This window comes from Lontra canadensis, unplaced genomic scaffold (assembly GCF_010015895.1).
Source record: "Lontra canadensis isolate GAN:19392208 unplaced genomic scaffold, GSC_riverotter_1.0 scaffold58, whole genome shotgun sequence".
Taxonomy (NCBI): Eukaryota; Metazoa; Chordata; class Mammalia; order Carnivora; family Mustelidae; genus Lontra; species Lontra canadensis.
In genome coordinates, this window is record NW_022631052.1 from 11,031,573 (window position 1) to 11,053,672 (window position 22,100).

Here is a 22,100-nt window from a genome sequence, read left to right on the forward strand (position 1 = left end):
TTCCCCCAGCCCCCACTGGAAACGCCATAAAATGGGGGTCAGGTTTGATTTGTCTGTAGTTGTATCCCCAGTGTCGGGTATCCAGTAGGTGCTCAGCTAAAAACTGTGGCTTGAAGGGATGTCAGGAAGCCCCTCTCCCTTTCCCTTGGCATCTTGGCAGTGCACGGCCAGCATGGCTGTACCCTCGCCTCCCCTGAGCCGTGCACGCACCACCCCCCCCGCCCCGGCATCTGATGCGGTCTCTGCTCTCCCTCAGGCCCCCAGGCATCACGCCAGGAGCGGGAGCCTTTCTTTGCTTCCCTCTCCATGCCCTTTGTCTTCACTTTCCGCTGAACCCCACACAACCAGACTATCTGCCCAGACCTGTGTCTTCCTTGAGGAAGGACTAGAAATGTGTTTGTCTGCCCTGCTCTGCGATGTTCTCACCCCGAGGGGCGCCTGCGAGGGGCCCCTGGGCCCCTGATGCTACGCTCCCTCCCTTGGTCTCTCCGGGCTCCGACTTTGGCAGGAGCCCGGGGAGTGCCCGCTCCCTCCTAGGTGCGCCTCCCAACCACTCCGGTCTCGCCTTGGCTCTGACCAAGCTAGACTCAGTCTTGGGTTATTTTTAATGTGCACAGAGCTGTCGGCCTCTTTCCTCCAGCGGAGCTCCAGACGACGGTGGGAGTCACTGAGCATCTACTGTGATGCCCCTTGGAAGTCGAGGCCCTTTTGGGAAGACTCCTTTGTAATAATTTTCCATTCCCCCCAACCGTCTCCATCCATCAGTGATATTTTGGCATTACGGGTTCGGGTAGACAGGCAGGCAGCAGAGTTACCGGTCAGAGGAGGTGATCTGGAGCCCACTTCGGTGGTGGCCCACATTCGGGAGATGCCGGAACGTGTGGCCTTTGTAGATTTGCCGCGTCGTGGGGTGTGCAGAAAAGAGGCTTCCGCAGAATGTAGTCTGCTGGGTCAAGTCCTGAAGACATTTGCATTCAAACGCAGCTTAAGAACAAGAGAACCTAACCCCCTGACCCTTGGATAAGTAGTAACAGGGGCAGTATGGAGAGACCAATGTGTCAAAGGCAACCTATGGAAGGTGACTCGTGGATCCACCTTCTGCCCCGACCACCCACCACTCACGAAGCTCCGCACACTTGCAAAGGGCCCCCAAGTAGAAACCATGTCGGGCTCTGCAGGAGGCGGATGTCACCATCACCGGGGGACGGGGCCTGTCGCCCAGCCCAGCGCCCTCCACAGGTGGGTCCAGCAGGCTTTGCAAGGGTTAAAGCTTGTCAGGGAACAGGCTGTGCCTGTGACCTCTCACAGCATCTCCCCCAGATTCCTGATCCATCACAAAGGGCGAGGTAACTTTGCAAGAGGTCACAGGGCAGACCACACCTCGACCAGGTGCCAAGATGTTAGCGGGGTCAATCCTGGGACAAGCTAACGTGACGTCCCTTCTTCTGTGGGCAGCCCAACATCAACCCTGTAAGATTCCTATGTACGTGTTCATCCCAAGTCTAATCTCAAAGGAGCCATCAGACAAATGCGGATTGTGAGACTTTTTTTTTTAAGATTTTATTTATTTTGTTTGAGAGAGAGAGAGAGCACAAGCAGGGAGACGAGCAGAGGGACTAAGCAGACTTCCTGCTGAGCGGGGACCCCTTCCATCCCCCTAACCGCCATGTGGGACTCGATCCCAGGACCTTGAAATCATGACCTGAACAGAAGGCAGACGCTTAACCAACTGAGCCACCCAGGCGCCCCAGATCATGGGACTTTCTGCACAATTACTGAACTGAACTCAAAATTATCACTGTCTGGAGAGACAGAGGCAAGCCTGGGACTCTTAGATTAAAGGAGGTAAAAGAGAAGTGATGATTTGTGGGGCATAGTGACTCGCACCTGTGTCTGAAAAGGACAATCACAGACCGTCAAGAATCTGTGGTTCCACTTTCCCGACCAGCTGAGTGATTAGCACCCCACCGGCGCCTGGATCTGGCAGGAGACATGGGGCTTCTGGGTCAGAGACTAAGGATGCATAATGACATCTTCTTGGGCCATTTCTCAGGCCCGGGTTCTGACCGGGCCACTCAAAGAAGGCCAAGTGACCCCTGCACGCACATTGTCTGTCATTGCAACAGAGGAAGCCTGAGCGGAGGGAACCCAAATGTTTTATATGGGCACAAGCCTGCCTGATCTGTTCCCTAGGGGTAGATATCATCTTTCTTATCGCGGACCATGAGCACACCTACCCTTTGCTCAGAAGGGAAACACTATCCCCCGCTTTTGAGGCTGTTTTCCATACACACATCTTTGAAATGACAGTCTGGACAGGGGGCACAAAAGGCCCATGAGGAATTGTCTCCCCACGGCTCTGCATTGAAAAAGAAAGCAGCTTTTCAGGGGCCTTAGTGGGATAACTGGGGAGAAGGGGGTTGATATAAAATATAGGTCGTATAATATCTTTGCCCTAGTGTTGAATTCCTTTGATGTGGTCACACTATTGTTTCTGTGTAGGAGATCGCTTTGTTCTCAAACATGTCACTTAAGGGGCGCCTGGATGGCTCAGTGGTTTGAGCCTCTGACTTCTACTCGGGTCATGATCTCAGGGTCCTGGGATCAAGCCCTGCATCGGGCTCTCTGTGCAGCGGGGAGCCTGTTTCCCCCTCTCTCTGCCTGTCTCTCTGCCTACTTGAGATCTCTCTCTGTCAAATAAATAAATAAAATATTTTAAAAAAATATGTCACTTAAGTATGGGGGCTGGAGTGTCACGATGTCTGCCCCTCACTTTTCAAGGGTTCAGAGAAACTGACAACGCACAGGGATCACGCAGACACACGTGCCCACGGGGGAGAGAGAGAGAAAGAGACTGAAAGAGGCCAGATGTGTCACTGTGTCCCCCAATGATGCAAGTATTCTCTCAACTTTATAAAACCAAAATTAGGGGGGACCTGTCTTCCCCAGGTACACGTCACCGGCCTGGGCCAGCGGCCCCCTCCGACATGAAGGACTGTGTTGTTACTACGCTCCGTTGGTGAATTTTATCCCTGCCCTGCCTCCATTAAGTGCTCTGAGGACATAAATAGGTTTTTTGTTTACACAAGCTTGGGAGAAGCTGGCAAGAAAAGACCTTTTCAGCTAAAACTCCTTAAACCCCAAGGTGTGAACCAGCGAGCTAGCAGCGGGGACAGCGCTCAGCTGCGGGCTCCCCTGCCTGCACCGGGGACAGGAGGCAGCCAGCCCCCGAGCCAGCCCTCTTCGGGGGCGGGGAGGGGAGAGCAGCAGGATTCCAAGCCGGGAAGTTGTCGGCAGAGTTTTCATTATTTCGCACAAAGCGTTGTTCCAGACACGCACACACACTCAGATGTCAGCCCAAGGACATGCCCCCACTTACAGACGCACCTTGGGAATGTTCTGTCCCCGCTTCCCTCCCTTCTGCGGGCAGGTGGGCGAGAGCCGGTCTCAGGGATGGACGCAGGTCCCTGTCCTCCGGGGGCACCGACCAGAGGCAGGCTCCGACCTCCAGACAGGCAGCTGCCCGGCCAAGACAGAGCCGCGGGCGCGAGGACGCGAGCTAAAAATGAAGCCGTGAGTCATTATGGAAGCTGTGTCCTGGGCAGGGACGGCTGTGGCTCACGCAGGGGACGCAGCTAGGGTGCTGGGGACAATCTGATTCTCCCCTTGGGCTGGGCAGGGAGGGGTATCCTCTGGCCAGACCCCAGACCCGGGCCCTGCCGGGGACACAGGATCCCAAAGTCACAGTCATGCAGCATTGGGCCCTGAAAGAAGGACACATCTCTTTGCAGCCCACACCCTTGGGGGCAGTTAAGGAAGAGCTGTCAAGAGCTTATGATGAAAAACCAACCCCTGCCCTCCTCTCTGGGCCTCCTTGGAACTCCACTCAGAGTCGCCCCAGTCTCCCTTCAAATGCTAAATAACGTGGGCTTACTGCCAGCCCGGATTCCCTAAAGGAAGACAGAATCTGTGGGCTCTCCATGGAGAAGAGAAAGATTTTGCTCACATTTTACCCCCTTCTCTTCTCCTCCTAAGGTTAAAAACAAATACACATGCACATACATGTGTGTCTGGGTCTGTGTGTGTGCGCACGCGCGCGTGTGTGCTGTATACAACTGCGTTGTGTGTGCACACATTTGTGTGTATACGTATGTGTCCTTCGTCTACTGATTGCCTCCGTCTCTTCAATCAGGCGAGGAGATGCCGTGATTGAGAGCGAGGCTGGCCACGAAGCCTGCAGATTTTCACCGGCGTCGTGCCGAGGGCACAGCCCGAGTCTGGCCGTCCTAGAAGCCTACACCAGCCGTATTTAATCCCAGGAGGGTCAATCCTCATTCAATCTCTTTATTTAAGCTCCGCTTTCTGGAGCGGACACGGAGGCACAGACAGGGCATTGCCAATTGCCCAGGTCACACAGCCGGGAAGTGTAAGAGTTAGGGCGGGGCCCTGCTGTGTGAGTTCGGGTGAAACAGTTACCCTCTCTGAGCTTCCCTCTTGTCGTCTCTGAAAGTGATGCAACTCTCCAGTCTTTCCAGATCACGGCAGCAAGACAAGTCTGATGAAACCAACCAGCCAGCACCTCCCCAGGGACTGCTGTGTGGGTGACCAGGATCTGCCCGGGGGTGGGGGGGTTGAGTCGGTACTATCCATTCCCTAGACTTGCTTGGTCTGGTGCACACAGCCCCCCAGGGGACAGGAGTGCCCAGCCTTGTCCTCAAGTCACTTTCAGGGCCGTTGGCAAGAGCGGGAAGTGATCTGTAAACAATCACCGTGTCACTTGAGTGAGATCTTTGCTTTCAACTCAGCCTGGGCTTTTGGGGTCTTTGGCGTGACTGTCTAAACGGGGCTTGTTGGCTTCGGAATGGCCTCTGCTGGTCACAGACCTGCCTTATCGTCAGGCATTAGAACCTCTGTCCTCCTGTTTCACTATTTCATGATACTTTGGAACCCACGGACAGCCTTCCCCCGCCTTCCCCCACATCCATCCTCGCAGCCTCCAATCTGGCTTCCTACTGAGCAGCTGTGTGACCTCTGGCAAGTCGCTTAACCTCTCTGAGCCTCCCTGGCTGGATCTGCTTTATTTTAAAATAGAAGGGATCCATACCCATTTGGGGCATCAAGGTAGTTTGCAGGGTTCAAGGGCAAGACAATAACATGTGCAGAGGCCTTTGTAAGCTGTCCGTGAATGAAGGGCCCTACCTCCATGAATGTTCTCCAAAGCTGCTTAGAACAAGTGGCCAACGGCTCTCAGTGAAAAAGCCTTTATTCCTGCGTGCCCTTCCCCTTAATCCTCTGGCATTTCTCGGAGCAGTGAGCTTCCTTCTCACAAAGCGGCCCCGGGGACGTCCCCCTGAGGCTGGGATGCCGGGATGCTGGGTGAGTCCCCAGAGCTGGCGATCACCCCACCACGTGCTCTTAAACGCTGGTGACCTCACAAGGTCCTGGATGAATGGGTTCCGCGGTGAGGGGAGCGGTATGGGGGCCCATCCTTTTCTCTAGCATGGAACACACACTTAGGACCCCTTGTCGTGTACCCCAATACCTCTTTTCTATTAAATATCTACTTTTGCCTATTAAATATCCAATCTCTCTGTCTCTCTCCTCTCCTATCTTTGATCTAACTTTGGAAGCAATTTGGATCAGATCATTCCTAAAACCCACTTCAAAACCTCTGCAGATTCCCGATCTCCTGTAGATGAAGTCCAAAAGCCTTAGCAACACACACCCATCTCCGAAAACCCGCCTCCTCCTGCCCCTGCCTCCGCCTACAGGCCCTGGCCCAGAGCATATGCTTAGATCCTGAAAGACCACCCTTTCTTGTTCCTCTGGCTTCCCGGTAGTCGCACAGGAAAGGTTCAAGCACCCTGTCCTCTCGAGCTGTGCCAGGATATCCACCCATCCACCCCCCTGGCCCCTGGCTCAAGCTAACTTATGGATATTTTGACCTTTCTTCCCCTCTTTGACATTTGTAGACCATCTGGCTCTGTGCGAACTAGAAGCTTCTACAGTACAAGCTTTCAGTCGACGGGCAGCCCCCCCTCCCAGCCTGCAGTAGTGGATCCGATGAGGTCAGAGGTCATGGTCACCAGGGTCATCTGTGTGGGCCACTAAATGGGTGTTTGACATTTGGAGCACGGGCAAGTTTTTCCTGCCCCTGGATGTACACACATCTCCAACATTATTCCACACAACAGAGTCCATTTCAGGGGAGGCTGCGTGTGCAGGTGCAGGGAAACTTCCGGAACCTACGTGGGCATCGTCATCGAGTTTACTCCTGGTGAATGTAAATGACACAAGGGGGCCAGGATCAGGGTAAGGGGAGCGAGGCACTCGCCGACGACACAAAATATGTGGAAATGTTCCACGTGTGGAAATCACGACAAATACGATTTTCCTTTTTGAAGGTCATGTTGATGGTCAAAACGGACGCAGAAAATTCAACATGAGCAAAATCTCAAAATATAAAAAAAAAGTCAGGAGGACCCTTCCATTGTGCAACACAGCCCACGTGCCTCTACCCTAACACCCCCCGGGAGTGGCCAAGCCAAGGGGGCAGCTGAAGCAAGCCCTCTCCTGTGGGCATGTGGGGAGAAGGTGACTTTTACTGTGTCCATGTTCCAGAAAGCTCAGCCTCCCTCTTTGGCCCTATGAGAGGACAGCAGTCGCCCTCACACCCACTTCTGCTCAAGTGGCCCCTGGAAGGCCCGTCTTGTCTACTAAGATTTGAAGAAAATGGAGTCCATTCAGTTTTTTGTGTTTTGTTTTGTTTTCCTTCCAGAATGTTCCAGATGTTCAAACCTCTGGTTAAGTCTGTTTGGGCAGCAGACTCCCCATGCCCTTCCCGGTTGATATGGAAATGGGTTGTCAATTCACCTGATAACAGGTCCCTCAATGTTTCCCAGCACTTCAGGAAGCTGCCTGGGCCCTTCTGGAACTCCCTCACAGTTCTCTAACTGCAGCGGGTGGGCCTGCGTCCCCGTGGTCCCGGACGTCTCCCCAACCTGCGAGTAAATTCTGTCTCCAGCTCTCAGCTTGACAGTCGAGGTCTCATCTTAAAATGTCACCTCAGAGCCGCCGTCCCTGGACACCAGAGCCATAAATCATCCCCAGCTCTACTTGCTTGCAGGGCCTTATGAATTCCCCCATCAAACCCACCCCCCTCTGCCCCCTGGTGTGTTCACCACCCCCTCCCCAAACAGGGTGCCCCAGGGCCAGGCTGTCCCCTGCCAGGGTTCAGGGTGCTGTAGGGCCCTGATCACCTTGACCTGATCAACATGCTTTAAGGAAGATGAACTGCAGAGACGTCTGTCCACACCCTCCTTCTGTCCCCTGCTCCCTCCAGCCTCCCTCCCACTCCTGCCTGTTTCAAAGCAACCTGTGGGCGCTCTGGGTGCTGGGGAGCAGTATGGGAGTGTCTAGGTGAGTGGGTGGGTAGATGGGAAAATGGAAGCAAAGAGGTGCTTCTAGTCACCTGAAGACAAGGAGGCAAGTGCCCGCCCTTCTCCCTTGGGAGGAAGGAAAAGACAGGGGACCGGGACGCTTGTGATTGAGAAAGAACGTGCTGGGAGGAAATGAGGAAACGGACAGATGCAGACAGGATTCCTGGAAGGGTTTCTTGTCTCCCCTACTTGCCCCCAGCCCCATTTCCACCCCCTGCTTTCTACCCCCAAAGCCAGATAATCAGATGGTGGAGACCCGGGTACGCAGGGCCTAAACTAAGGGTGTGCGTTCTGTTTGGAAAGAGGGCAGCCCAGGAGCAGGTCTTGAAGCCGCGGGGGGCACTCGGGCACCTCGTTTCCCTTCCCTCCTAAGTCCCAGATCTTCTAAAACAGAGGTCTCTAAAGATTGCTGCATTGTGGCTTCAGCGAGGTGGAGAAAACCTTGGGTGGCCACAGCCAACATTACTACCGCCAGCACTCGGGGTGCCCCGGGGAACCCCCAAGCACCGGGGTGTGTCGGGGCGCACGGAAAGCCGCTAGCCCGGCCGGGCGGCGGTGCCGTCCCTGCGCGGCGGCGGGAGGGCGGGCGGAGGCCGGACCGGGGCGGGTGCCCACCGCGGGCCGGGCGGGGTGGGCCGGGGGAGGGAAGGAGGAGGAGGAGGAGGCGCCTAGAAAAGGAGGCGCGGGCCGGGAAGGTGCGGAGAGGGCCGGCGGCGGAGCGCGGAGGCGAGGCCGGGCGGGCGGGCGCGCGGCGGGGCGGGCGGGGGCGCAGGCGGCGGCGCGCACGAGCGGCCGGGCGCGGGGGAGCCGGGGGGCCGGGGCGCGGGGGTTGGAGGGGGGCGCCGGGCCAGACGCGCCGCCGCTGGGCTCTGCCCGCGGGTCCCGGGCGCGCAGCCCTCGGCCCGCCGCCCGGCCCGGGCCCCGGAGCGCGGTGGAGGAGCCCCCCGAGGAGCCGGGGGCCCGCGCCCCGCGCCCCCCAGACATGGTGGGCCACCTGCATCTGCAGGGCATGGAGGAGAGCCTCAAAGAGAAGAGCCGGGAGGGCTTGCTGGACAGCCCCGACTCCGGGCTGCCCCCCAGCCCCAGCCCCAGCCCGCCCTTCTACTCGCTGGCGCCCGGCATCCTCGACGCCCGAGCGGGGGGCGCCGGCGCCTCCTCGGAGCCCCCGGGACCCGGCGAGGCCAGAGCGGTAAGCGCGCGCCTTCACGCACAACCCGATCCGGGCAGGCTAGGGGCGAGGGGCCGCTCTCGCCGCGCCCCCAGACGCGGACCCTCGGAAGCAAGGACGGGGTCCCCCCACCCCGCACCCCCGGTTCCAGCCCAGAAGGGGTCCCGGCGACAGCGGTGCTCCGCGGGTGGGTCGGGGACACGAAGGTGGAGATGGTCCGGCCTGACCCCGGGACCTGGAGGCGTCTCCCCAATGGTGGGCCTCTCTGCGGGGTGATCGTCTTGCTGTCAGCTCTGGAGGGCTGGGGGGTGAGGAACACGTCCAGGATCCCCAGGGAAGTTGGCTGCAGGCTCGGTGGGCTTGAACCCCAGGCCGTAGCATGCTGCAGACAGCCTTAGCCAGGTCCCTTCTGCTCCTGATCCAGGTCCCTGTTTACTGTTCCCAGCGCTGCCAGCGTGAAAGCCCTTTTTTTTTTTTTTTTTTTTTTAAAACCAAACCCAGACACTAACCCTTCCTTCTCTGGTTGTTGAGGGGTGTTGACGTGGAGCTGAGGCGGGCCTGGGGGAGGCCGGAACCCCAGGGCAGGAGACTCGAGTGCTCTCTCCCCCATGGACTTAGTGTGGGGCCTCCAGGTGGATTTGGGTGGGCACCCAGCCTGGCCGCGGAGCCAGGGTGGCCCATGGCCCGGAGCGGGGTGCAAAGTGGGCGGGACCCAGCACCTTTGCCACTTGAGAAATGACAAGATGAAATCGGGAAGTCACTTAGGATCCCAGTGGCATTTCCCCCCGCCCCGTCCCTGCCTGCTCTCTGCACGCCTTACATCTTGCTTGCCAAGTGTATGTGCTGGCTCAGCTCCAGCCCAGCTCCGCTTTCCTGGGGCCCCCCGTGATGCTCGCCCTGCACCTCGCAGGGCACAAAATGCCTCCCCCCGGCCCAGCTGAAAATCCTCCCGACAGCAGGAAGGAATGCTGGCCTTGCCTCAAGACTCACGACATGAATTTCCCTTGTGCCTCCCTTGCTCCCTAGTCTGGTGAGTCCCAAACTTGATCGGGCCTTGGCATCTCTCAGAGATGTCTTTGAACAATACCCAGGCCTACCTCCCGGGATCCCTGCGTGTTTCCTTGGTAGAGACCGTGCCCCGAGCGCCAGGATTTTATAAAACCTCCCCAGATGATGCTGGTGGGCAGCTCAGTTTGGGAACTATTATCCCAGACCGAAATCACGTGTCGAATTTGAGCGTTGGACTGGGGGAGGGGGTGGGGTGAGGGGGCGTTGAGGACTCTCGCAGGGGTGACAGAGGCTGATTGCAGGAAAATCGATCCTATGGTATGAACCTGCCAGCTTTCCTGCACGAGGGGCTCGTACTCGGCTGGGCTGCTTGGAAGGTGTTTGGGCTCGCATGCACTGGGAGTTAACCTGGTGTCCAACAGGACAGGACTTAGAAAGGGACAGGGAGCAGGCTTCCTCTTTATTTTTTTGGATGACCTAGAGTCCTCCTTAAAGAGGGTTTTCTAGAAGCTTTCTCTGGCAGCCAGGACAGCCAGGGGCAGTCATAAGGACCGTGCGCCTGGCTTCCTTGTCTTGGCTGTTCTGGTTGATTTTATTTCATTTTTCCCCTTCCTTGCTAAACTAGCCGCCCGGTATGGAACAGCGCTGTCCCTGATCTTTTAATTCGGCTTGAAGGCAAAACCTGGGGCTATTTCTGCACAGGTAGTGCCTCAGCTTTTAGATAGTCGTTACCCCAGGCCAGAAACTCTCCTAACCCTTTGACGAGCCATACATTGGCTCGTTTGCTTTCCACGAATAGCCCAATGAAGTAAGCACCCTCATTACCCCCATTTTCCAGAGGGCCAAACTGAGGCAGGGGTTAGCAACTTACCCAAGGTCACCCAGTTTTTGGTAAGTCGCCTTGCTGGGATGGAACCCAGGGAATCTGGATATGGAATCCTTCTTTTTTTTTTTAAAGATTTTATTTATTTATTTGACAGAGATCACAAGTAGGCAGAGGCAGGAAGAGGGAGAGGGGGAAGCAGACTCCCTGCCCAATGCGGGGCTCGATCCCATTACCCTGAGATCATGACCTGAGCCAAAGGCAGAGGCTTAACCCACTGAGCCACCCAGGCACCCCTGGATCTGGAATCTTTACACTTAAACCTTCTGTTACCCTACTTTTCACTCTTTAGCTTATTAACGACCTTGTGTGGCTTTCTTCTTTTTTTTTTTTTAAGTCAAAAAACAAAATGCCTGGGGACCTATGAAGCTTTGAGATGCTGCTTTTGATAAAAAGAGAGGAAGTGGTTACCCCGGGCAACCTCTTCGCGGCCCCAGGAACCTGCCGCTGGGCTCCTGCTCCCTAACCCACAGGGCACACCACCGCCGGTGAACTCCTGCTGTTTCACAGCACCCTTCCCTAAACAGCACCCTCTCGCTGCCGACACAGAGAACGCTTTCCAGGCGCGGACATGGGCCGGTTCCCTGCCTATCTTGCATGGCTCTGAGGACACGGACGGAAACCCGTCCCGCATCTTGGAGCCGATGGTTTCAAACGCCCAAGCAGAGAGAGGCCGGTGGCACGCGGAGCCCGGTTTCCTCTGGCACCCCCTCGGTGCCGGGCGCCGGACCGTACGCGTGCGGGTGTGCACCTGGTCTGCATGGGCTGTTCTGACACCCGGTTCCCAGCGCTGCTGCGGCAGCCATGGGCATGAGCAGAGAGTGCCGTCCCCCGTCCTGAGCTGGTGTGGTCCTCCCCAGCTTGTCACCTGCTCTGTGTGCTGGACACGAATGTTACTCATTTCATCACAGAGGTCCCGTTCCCCAGCCCATGCTTTGTGTTAGAGGCTCCGTCCCCGTCTGTACGGTGCCCCGTTGGCGCTGGGTGTCTGTCTGGCTGCGAGAGGACCCCCGCCTCCGCCCAAGCAGCAGAGGCCCCGGGGGTCCAGGCTGGGTGCAAGGCACCGCCCCACCCTGCCTTGACAGTGGGATTTCCTTGCCCACTCTCTGGAGCAAAGAGAGTCCTGTTCCTGGTGATTGCCGAATCAGAGGACCAGGTGGGAGCCCATCATTCGTCCCAGCGGCGGTTACTGAGGGCTGGCTGTGCACTGTGTACTCTCAGGGCCCGGGGGCCGCAGAGCACTGAACAAGATGTCTGGGGCCCCCGCCGTCATGGAACTGGTGTTCTAGTGAGAGACACAGTCACCAAATTAAATGGAACACCATACCGGGTGGCTTGATAAGTGTTCTCAAAAGGCTGCCTTGGGGGTACTTGGGGCGCTCATTGGTTAAGGGTCTGTCTTCAGCTCAGGTCATGGTCCCGGGGTCTTGGGATCCAGCCCCACGTCAGGCTCCCTGGTCAGCAAAGAGTCTGCTTCTCCCTCTGCACTGCCCTCCCACCCTGGCTTGTGTTCCCTCACTCAAATAAATAAAGTCTTTTAAAAAGTAATTAAAAGGCTGGGTAAGGGTAGAATGCCATAGCCAGGGTGGTCAGGAAAGTGGTGATTAACAGAAACCAAAGCAGATGGTTCCAGGGCGGAAGTGTGTGACAGTCCAAGAGGATGGCAAATGCAAAGGTCCTGAGGTGGGAGCAGGATATGTGTGCTTGGGGAGCAATGAGGAGGCTGGCCAAGGCCTGAGCAGGGACTTGGGGGCCAAGCTGAGGCCAGAAAGTAAAATTCCATTGGTCTTTTAAACATGTCCTTGTGACTATTTTATTTTTATCTTTCAAAAGGCATCTTGAGCCCCCACAGCCCCTCAAGTTAGAGACCTGAGTCAGACTTGACCAAGAGAGATGCCATGAGGAATGAGGTCTGTGTGGGACTGGCCCCTTGTGGCACCCTGCTCCCCTGCAGGACAGAGGGACAGCCAAGGCTGCCTTGGGCCAGGAAGGCTCACCTGTCAGCTGCACTCATCCCGCAAATGCTTGAGCCAGGCCAGGCGCAGGATGCAGAGTGAGTGAGACACACGCCATCTGTCCGAGCCGCCTGCGAACTGATGGGGCCGGGACTGCCCGCTCGAGATCGAGCACAGCCCTGATATCCTCCCTCTTGCCTTCTGGGCCTGCCCTGCTGAGCTGTGGGGACAGAGGGATGCTGTGGGCAGAGGGACAGGCCTGTGAGGGTGAGTGGTGTGTGCAGCAGAGACCACTAACTACGGGCAGGTCCGGGATCTAGCCCTGCCCCGTCTTATGTCCTCAGGGAGGCCATCAACAGCATCTGGGGTCTCAGGCTGTGCTCTCTGGGAGCGTGTTTGAGAGAACAGCCACCACTGGGGGGCGGGACATGTGGACCGATCTGGAGGCTGGGGCAGGGGAGGGACTCAGCTCACTGTCGTGGTGGCCGGGGGTGACTCAGGGAGATGGGGCTCTCTTGCCCTGGGCTCTATCCATAGCCAGCGGCCTGGGCTCCTCCGCACACGGCTGCTGACAGCTGTCTGGGCTCCCAGGACTGTTTCTTTCTCTCTCTCTCTTTTTAAAAGATTTTATTTATTTATTTATTTGAGAGAGAGAGAATGAGAGAGAGCATGAGAGGGCAGAAGTTCAGAGTGAGAAACAAACTCTCCATGGAGCAGGGAGCCCGATGTGGGACTAGATCCTAGGACTCCAGGATCTTGACCTGAGCCAAAGACAGTCACTGAACCAACTGAGCCCCCTAGGCACCCATCGGGACTGTTTCTTTGTTGAATAGAGCGGCACGCGGGAGAATTTCTCTAAGGATGCGGTGCTGCTTCCCTGGACCCGGATTCTAGGAGGAGCATGTGGCAGGCGTGGGGAGACCCCGTGGAGGGGAGTGAGAGCTCTGCGCGCCATCCTGGGGAATGCCCCGGGGCTGCCCAGCCCTTTGAGAATACTCGTGGTCACGGCCACCTCCTGGGCGCCGGGCTGTCACCGCTCCTCCTTCCCACCAGGAGTCCTGGATTTTCTCAGTTCGGTTTCTGGACTGTGAGGGTGACACCAAGGATCCCAGAGGGAGGTGGGATTTTGGGACTTAGTGCCCGGAGCTGGGAAGGAAGGAAAGACAGTTGGACAGAGGAATGAATGCACGCACAGATGGACAGATGGGTAGATGGACGGACGGATAGATACTTACGAGTGCACAAATGGATGGCTAGACGGATGGACAGGTGGATGGATGAGCGGACAGACGGACTAAGGAGACAGTGGTCAGTCCCCAAGGCCCCCTGGCAGGCTTGTTGGCGTGTCCCTGACTAGTAGAGGTGTGTAAGCGAGCTCAGGGAGCAGAGAGCCAGGTGTGGCAGGCGGGGGGGGGGGGGGGGGGGGGGGGGCCCGTTGGCAGGAAGGGGGGGGGGGGGGGGGGGGGGGGGGGGGTGCGGGGCGGAGCCCGTTTGCAGGAAGGGAGGCTGGGAGGAGGGAGGCGGGAAGGAGCCAGAGACACCGGCGCCTCCATTCAGCCTTTGTCTGCTTAACCCTGGATGAGTCGGCCTCCAGCAAAGTCTCCAGCAGCCCCACGTCGTCTTGGTGGTGGGCTCACCTGTCTGAGAACTCTAGCTGCGGCTTCGTGCAGAAAGGGAACAAACTGGCCGGCCCCCTTCCAGAGGCTCTGGGGAGGAGGGAGCGAGCAGGAGCCACCTTCCTGGGAAGACTGGCCTTCATGGGCTGGCACAACCTCGCAGGTGCCCTCCCGAGCTCGGTGGGGCTGTGCAGCCAAGTCACCAACGGGGGCTTAGAGTGACACACATTCCTTCTCTCACTTCTGGAGCCAAGAGTCTGAAATCAAGGCGTCAGCTGGGCCGCGCTCCCTCCAAGGGCTCTGGGGGGGAATCCATCCTGTGTGTCCGCTCTAGCTTCTGGTGGTGGCTCGCAGTCCTTGTCGTCCCGTCTCTGCCCCATCCTTGTGTGGTCGTCTTCCCTGCGTGTGTCCCACAGGTCCCCTGTTTACAAGGGCACCAGTCCTTGGATTGAGGGACTTAGGGCCCAGCCTTATCCAATAGGACCTCATATTTGCAAAGACCTTATTTCCAAATAGGTCACATCCTTTGTGGTGGTCACAGGCCAATCTGCCACCCGCTGTCCTGCTGGCTTGGGTCTGTCTGGCCGCCTGTCACAAGGAGCAGCTGGTCTTCGAGCCCTGCCTGCAAGCCAATGTTGGTGTCTGCTTAGTTCTCCTGTTCTGGGGGTCAGACCTCAGGCCTGTGGTGTGTGTGCTGGGCCCGGGATGGTTTGTGGCTTTCCAGGGGGTGGCCTGCTCCATTCAGGGTCTCCTGGGCTCCCCCAGCCAGGCCCGTTCAGCCCCACGGAGGTGCCATGTTGGGGGAGGGCAGTGAGCCTAAGGAACCTAAGGAATCCACCGCCCTAGGATTTGTCGCATGGCCCCAGGCCCTAGAGAAGAGTTGGAACTCTTGAATGTGTCCTCCTTGGGTCACTTTCCTCATGGGTGAAAGTCACGGTCAACAGATCCCAAATGCCCAGCGGAGATAATCCAATATAATTCGGATAGCAGGAAAAGCCATCGCCGGCTGCCTGAGGTCAGTGACCTGGAGAGAAGGCCATTCTAGCCATTGCAGTGGTCCCACATGGCCTTGGTGAGGACCCCCTCCCCCATGTCAGTGGAGGGGGGAGGGGGTCCCCAATGGCCTCACTCTCCCCAGGAGCAGCAGGGTGCTCTGGACCCCTGCTCCTGTCACACCCCCTCCTTGGAGGGGGCTGGGTGCTTCCCGATGGAAGGGAGAGCTCACGGCCACCATGCGTCCCCCGGGTTGGGCACAGACACGGCTGGGTTGTCCCTCGGCGTCCCTGGGAGCCAGGGCGGGACCCCTGGGCTGGCTGGACTGTCACCGCATGGCACGGAGCTCTCACAACGGAGCCCTTATCTTCCTTTGCCATCCTGTGGGCCGTGCCTGTCTGGCCGCCGGGGTGGGGGCTCCAAAACCCCCCTGTGTTTGTACTTCCAGCCGGCCCGTATTGACCCTCGCCCGGCGCTCCTGGGGAGGGCCCGTGATTCATTCACTGCCCAGGCAGGCGGGGCTCCGGATCCCGCTGCCTCTGCCGCCCGCCCTGGACCCCCCACCCCACCCCACGCCTGCCTGCCCAGGAGACCAGAGAGCCGGCCTGCTCCCCAGACGACCGCAGAGCCCTCCCAGCCATGTCCCTCCATCCGGGGTGCAGGGGGCAGCATCTGAGGGGCGGTCTTCGCTCATCTGTGCATGAGACTTGCTAGTTCCTCCCCTGCCCCTGCTTCCCAGAGCAGCAAGGGGGTCCGAATCCGCCTAGGTCACCGGCCAGCCCCATGGGGTAGGCCTCAAACGGCACGGCCTTATTTCGCAGGTGGCTCGAGCGGTTCCTGGTGGGTTCTCTTTAGGACGGAACCAGAATCTGGGCCTGGGGGGCGGCGGGGGTGATATCTGGGGGGTGGGTGAGGGCGGCAGCCTGTCTGGGGACTCTGTCTGCCCCAGGGGGGCCCTTGGCTGCCGGAGCAGGTACAGCAACAGGGGGCCCCCTGGGCGTGCGAGCCCCCGCCCCACCTGGTGAGCCCCCTGCCTGGTGACTCCCATGAGAATGTGACCCGGTCTTGGAGGAGTGTCTGTTCCAGGGTGGCTGGAAAGTCCTCCCAAGTCCAGTGGTGTGCTTTCTTGGCCGTGAGAGGCACGTCCCTGGCCCACTCTCCTGGCTGGCCAGGTTCCGTGGGGCTGGCACTGCCATTTCGATGTTAAAATAACCCCAGAACAGTCCAGAAAGACTCCGCTCTGAGCTTCCGGACGGGCCAGTGGCTGCCAGGGGAAGCCGAGTGCTGCGCGGCCGCCGCTGCCACCTTCCCCCGGCGCCTGTCCCCGGAGCCCGGCACGGCTGTCCTGGGCCCTTGGCGGTGACTTCCGGAGCTGTCTCGCCACCCAGGCCCGCTGGATGCCAGCCTGCGTCTGGGTTTTCGCTGGCTTCTCCTATCTCTTGCACAGCCCTTCCAGTTTGGGTGGATTTTAGATGTTTTTCCACAGGGGCCCTTTGGAAAACGGTGCCCAGAGCTCGGGCTTCCCAGCCCAGCCTGTGAAGTGAGTCTTGTCTCCTCTCCTGGCAGCCAGTCAGGGAGCGAGATCCGGCCGGAACGGGGCTGCTCCCACGGGGCACGCAGGGAGGTACCAGAAGGTCTGCAGTCTCTTTATCCTGGGCCGGCCCCAGGGGGATGGCGCTGCTCAGCTCACGGAAACCACTGCCCCCTCAAAGCTGTCCTCCCTGTTCCCCAGCTTGGGCGTTACTCTTTCGGCAGCACTGGGGAGAGCACGGTGGGGTGATGAACACCAGCGTCCTCCTCCTCCAAGCCTCGTATCCTTTCTCCCTGGGGCCCTTGGCTCTTGTTCTGGGGACCCCGTGGTCAGCTGGCGAGGGGCTGGGGGCGATCCTGTCCATAGGCTGACCCCAGGCAGCCTGGGGCCGGGCCGCTCTGCACGTGAGACCTCTCGTCGCTCAACAGCGCAGGCGCCGTGAGGTGCCCAGGCCTGGGGGACGCAGCCCATCAGGTCTTGAACCTTAGGGAGCTCCTGGTCAGGGGGTGACAGGCACACAAAGGGGTCACAACACCAGACCAGGTGAGAAGGAACCAGAAGGACATTCCTGGTGCAGGAAGCAGCATGAGCTGGGGCACAGGGGCAATGGAGTGTGGCCGACGGGGTGAGGGAGGAGCGGGCAGAGGCCAGTCCCACGTGTGCAAGAGGCAGTTGAGGAGTGCGAGTGGGGGCACAGACTCTGGAGCCAGACCCCAGGGTTCGAATCCTAGTTCTGCCTCTTCCTAGCTGTGAGACCTCAAGCAAACTACTTGGTAGTTCTGGGCCTCTTTTTCAGCATCTATAAAATGGGCATGCGGATAGCAGCTCTCGTCTGGTTGAATGAGTAAATGCATGGACAGTGCCCAGGGCAGTGCCTGGTGCCGTTAGGGCTCAAAAAGCATGGGCTGCTGGGATGTGTCCTCATCCCGGTGAGGACCAGGAGGACCGGGGTAGGGAGGGAACAGGTACAGGACATCTCCAGTCAGTGAAGAGGCAGGTCTTGGTCTGAACGTATGATTCTTAATCTTGTCCAATCTGGGGGGCGGGGGGCTGCCTAGAGGCTGAGCCTGTGACGTGCAGCAGGGGGTGACCCAGGGGCGGAATTTGTCATTTTTGTTTAGTGGGAATCAGGTCACACTGCAATCGTCCCACGGACCTAGTGGCTTCTGGCCGAGGCAGGGCAGTAGCATCCCTAGAGCGTGGGGGTTGCAGGCGAGGCGTGGAAAACTTCCTCTAGGTGGTAAGATGTATGAGCGTGATTTACAGGGGACCCCAGACTCCAGGGACAGGATGGTGTTGAAGGAGAAGGCATGGGTCCATTCCAAAAATGAAGGGCGTTAGGATTGCAGGTGGCCCGGGGACACCGCAAGACCCGTGGAGGGGGCACAACTGGGCGGCCTCTGGGGAGTTTGGCTTCGTCTATCTCCCACCTGGTAGGTTCCAACAGGTGGAGTGGGGGTGGGGGCAGGGCTGGGGGCCAGGTTGCTGTCTGGGACTGAGGTGACCCCTCAGGGGGGACTGATCGGGTGGGGTTCCAGGACACGTGAAAGAGAAGGCCCCATGACCTGTGAGGCCCGAATTAACACCACTTCACCCTTCGGATCGCATCTCAAGGGCCACTTCCACAGGGAAGCCCTCCTGGATTTCCCGATGGCCGACCCTCCCCCACGCCCCACCCCTCCCAGCCCAGTGATCACAGCCCCCACCACAGCTGGAATTCTAGTCCGCCTGGGGGGTCATTTGAAGACAAGTGGAGGACTCTGGCAGCAAGACCCAAGGAGCGAGGAGACCATCTTCTCTCTTCACCGGGGCGACCACAGTAGAGCTCCCAGGAGCTCAGCAAACGAACTGGAGGAAACACCCACCGCCTTGTCCCCCGAGCTCACCGAGCGCTCGCCGTGGGCACTCGGAGTTAGAGCAGAGACCGGCTGGCGAGTGTCCCCGTGTGGGACCCCTGCTGTGCCGGCACGGGCTTACCAGGTGACGCTGTCCCAGACATCCCCAGCGGGCAGTGGGGTTGTACCGAAAGCAGAGGTTTCCTTCTGGCTCTCCTCACGACACGTTCGTCACGGGTTGACCGTGACGTTGAGACCGGGGCCGTCGGCCTCCCAGGAGAACTGAGGGTCCCAGGCTGGCGAGGAGGCCGCTGTGTTGAATGTCACCCCAGAAGGAACGGTTAGCGATCAGGGACTTCACCCTGGGCCCAGAGGTGACTCGTGTCACAGGCGCCGCAATGTGCCCCTCCCCCACGCTGCTCTCCCGAAGGACTGCTGGGAAGTGTGGCTCCCCCCACGAGAGTGGAAAGCAGAGAGCAGGTGCTCGCGGCTGGTGGGCTGGTGGTAGTAACGGGCCACACTGGCCACAATGGAGGTGAAACAGTAGGCAGGGCTGGGGGCCAGTCTCGGAGGGAGCGGCCTCTGGTCCTCTCCTGGGGCAGATGTCCCCCCTTCCTGAGGACGATCGCACCGCTGTGTCCCTCCTCCCGACGGATGGGGCGCAGACCCACGTGGGGGGGGTCTGTCCACCCTCAGCCTTGGGCAGTACCAGGCAAGGTCAAGAGCAACGATGATGCAGTTTCAGCCGCTCGCACGGGGGCAGCTTGGGGGGCCTCCCCGAGAGGGTCCCGGGGCGTGGTGTGGGCCGGGGGTTCCAGGAAGAGGCCGGTACCACATCCCCACATGGAGAACTAGGGGGCAGCTGGCGGGGGGCGGCGCTCGAGGACCCAGGCGGCTGTGCCCGGGTGGGCTTCTTGAGGGACCCCACAGAGCAGGCTTCCAGACCAAGCCGGGCCTCGGAGGATGTGGGGAGGCCCTCGTGTGACCCATGGGGAGCTGGGGCCACAGGGCCGAAGGGCTGTGTAACCCCGTGTCCGTGGCTCTCCCTACAGCCCCCTGCCCTCCCCCCGAATTCCCCAGCGCTTGAGATGAGGCCCCGGATGCTGCCTGTGTTCTTTGGGGAGAGCATCGAGGTGCACCCAGAGCCCACGCACGAGATCCGGTGAGTGGGGCTGCCGGCCGGGGTGGGGGTGCGCCAGGCGCTGGTCCCGACCCCCTGTGGGGAAGTGTGGTCAGGCTCTGGGCCCAGCAGGCTCCCCGCTCCTGCTCCGGGCACCCCTCTGGTTGCTGCTCCCTGAGGAGGCAAGAGCATATCTTGGCCAGCGATGAACTGACTGTAAGAGATGCCGACCCGAGGGGACCTTCTCGGTCTCCCTCCCGTGCTCCACGTCTGCACCAGACCATTTCCCCACTGCCCTGCTCCCCAGATCCGGCCGATTTTATTTTAATTCGACCTTCCAGAAAGTTTGCACGATGACCGGCACTCACGCAGCTCGTGGAGCTCCCTTGCTCCTCCAGTCCTGCCAGGATGTTCTGGCGTCCGTGACCCAACCCCACACACGCGACCGGGGGCCCCTTTTCTGCTCAGGGCTTGCTGGCTGTCACGTGAACACAGACGTGCTCTGTGCTCCTGGGACTGTCGTGTCTCATGTACCTACTGAGGCATCCTTGACCTCACATGTATTAGGGGCCCTCCCGGGTGTGGGACATTTTAGGTGCCTCTGAACTTCTGGGCTAAGGTGACCCCTCCAGGAGATGTCCTGCATAGGTTTGCCCTCCTGGGAGGGCTTCTGGGGGTCAGGATTCCAGAAGGTGGAGTCCAGGGGCCACAGCATCTTTGGGAAGGATCTGTCCATGACAACCTGGGTCAGCCAGGGAGACCCACACCTGCCCCTCCAGCTCTGGACGTGGTCCCAGGAGATGGCTCGGCTGCACAATTCGCTCTTCCCAAAGAGCCCCCGTTATTTAAATGAGGGCTGAGCTGACTAGCCGGCCCCACGCAGTGCACAAGAGCTGACTCTTGGGCCCTCTGATTCCCTTCCTAAACCGACCATCTGTGGGGCTGCGATGGGGGGTGAGGCGGGTACAACCCCCCCGCTGCCGCCCGCCAAGCCTTTGCTTACACTTTGCTTTTCTGAGGTCTGGAAGCAGAGCAGCAGGGCACTGGGATACTTTTGGGGAAACTTCTTTTGATACAATTTCAGACTTACAGGAAAGCGTCAGGGAGAGCTCGAGGAAGCCCCACGTACCCATTAAACAGATTCACTGGTTCTTTACGTTTTGTCCCGTCTGCTTGAACATCGGCAGGCTCTCTCCTGCGCAGATAAATCTTTTTTTCTGAACCACTGGAGAGAGGCAGGTGTGGTATCCTGACGTTTAACCCGTAGTACTCTGGCACCCTTCCCGAGAGCAGGGACACCCTCTCATGCAGTGACCCCACTGCCCCATCCCCAGGGCCCGGATTTTGTCTGCTGTCCCCACATGGCCTTTCACGGCGGATTTTCAGTCCAACTCAGGATCCACCCCGAGTCGTGGGTCACACTGAGAACTACTGCTTTCCTGCCCTGCAGGCGGGCACACTCCCGTGCCCTTTGACCTTGACATTGGGGAAGAGCCCGGGTCGTCCTGTTCAGGGGTGCCCTCCCCACGTTCATGGACCCCCGCCCCCCCCAAGACGGCACGGGTGAGCAGCGGGTGGCCCCCCTACCCCGTCCTGGGCTCACCCTGCCCCCCCCCGCCCTCCCCAGCTGCAACTCGGAGGTCAAGTACGCCTCGGAGAAGCACTTCCGGGACAATGTCTTCTACGCGCCGGTGCCCACGGTCACGGCCTACAGCGAGACGATCGTGGCAGCACCCAACTGCACGTGGCGCAGCTACCGCAGCCAGCTGACCCTGGAGCCGCGGCCCCGCGCCCTGCACTTCCGCAGCACCACCATCATCTTCCCCAAGCACGCCAGGAGCACTTTCCGGACCACCCTGCACTGCAGCCTGGGCCGGCCCAGCCGCTGGTTCACGGCCAGCGTGCAGCTCCAGCTGTGCGAGCACCCCCGGCTCCTGGGGCCCGCGGCGGCGCTCTGACGGGGCGAGCCGCCCCCCCCACCACCACCAGCGACCTTGGGGGGTGCCCAAGGACGGACTCCGCGGCTCAGCCTGGAGCCTGGGCGCGAGGGAGCCTGGGGGGGCCCATTCCAGCGCCATGGACTCCATTAACACGTCTCTTTTATTAGCACGTAAACAGGGGAGGCCGCGCAGGCATGGCCCCCTTGAAGATGCAGTGGGGGGTGCCCACCCCCCCAGAGGCCGGGCTGGAGAGAGGAAGGTGGGCGTCGGTGGTGCGGCCTTGGCGCCCAGAACAGCCTTGGCCGGTAGGGCCGTTGCGGCTCCTTGACACCGGCCACCTGGTCTGTCCGGGGCTGGCAGCCTGACTCCCGGGCCATGTGCGCTGGAAGAGGGGTGCCATCCAGACTCCCACGCTCCTGGGAAGAAATGTCTCCAAAGTGGGCCCTTTACCTGTGCGCAGCGAGGCTAGAGGCCCAGGCAGAGCAACCTCTGGTGGCTGTTGAGCCGGGAGGTTAGGCAGAGGCCGAGGAAGCTGGGGCTCCTGCCAGTCAAGGCCTTGCCTGAGCGGCTCCCGGGTACTATGGCTTCAGGGACGAAGGTTTGGGGCACAGC

General features: G+C 59.5%; 1 protein-coding gene across 3 annotated transcripts; it reads left to right on the forward strand.

The window, feature by feature from the left end:
- The first annotated feature begins 7,904 nt into the window (after positions 1-7,904).
- On the forward strand, positions 7,905-21,552 carry RFLNA (refilin A). 3 transcript variants are annotated; one of them, XM_032876472.1, is made up of 4 exons: positions 7,905-7,922; positions 8,446-8,628; positions 19,481-19,590; positions 21,176-21,552. In XM_032876472.1, the coding sequence occupies exons 2-4, from the start codon at positions 8,449-8,451 to the stop codon at positions 21,504-21,506; spliced, it is 621 nt and encodes a 206-aa protein (XP_032732363.1). In that variant the 5' UTR covers positions 7,905-7,922; positions 8,446-8,448; the 3' UTR covers positions 21,507-21,552. The 3 variants fall into 3 exon arrangements, with proteins under 3 accessions (XP_032732363.1, XP_032732362.1, XP_032732361.1); XM_032876471.1 differs by lacking the exon at positions 7,905-7,922 and adding an exon at positions 8,115-8,134; XM_032876470.1 differs by lacking the exon at positions 7,905-7,922 and having other exon boundaries at positions 8,291-8,628; positions 21,176-21,506.
- The last annotated feature ends 548 nt before the right edge of the window (positions 21,553-22,100 follow it).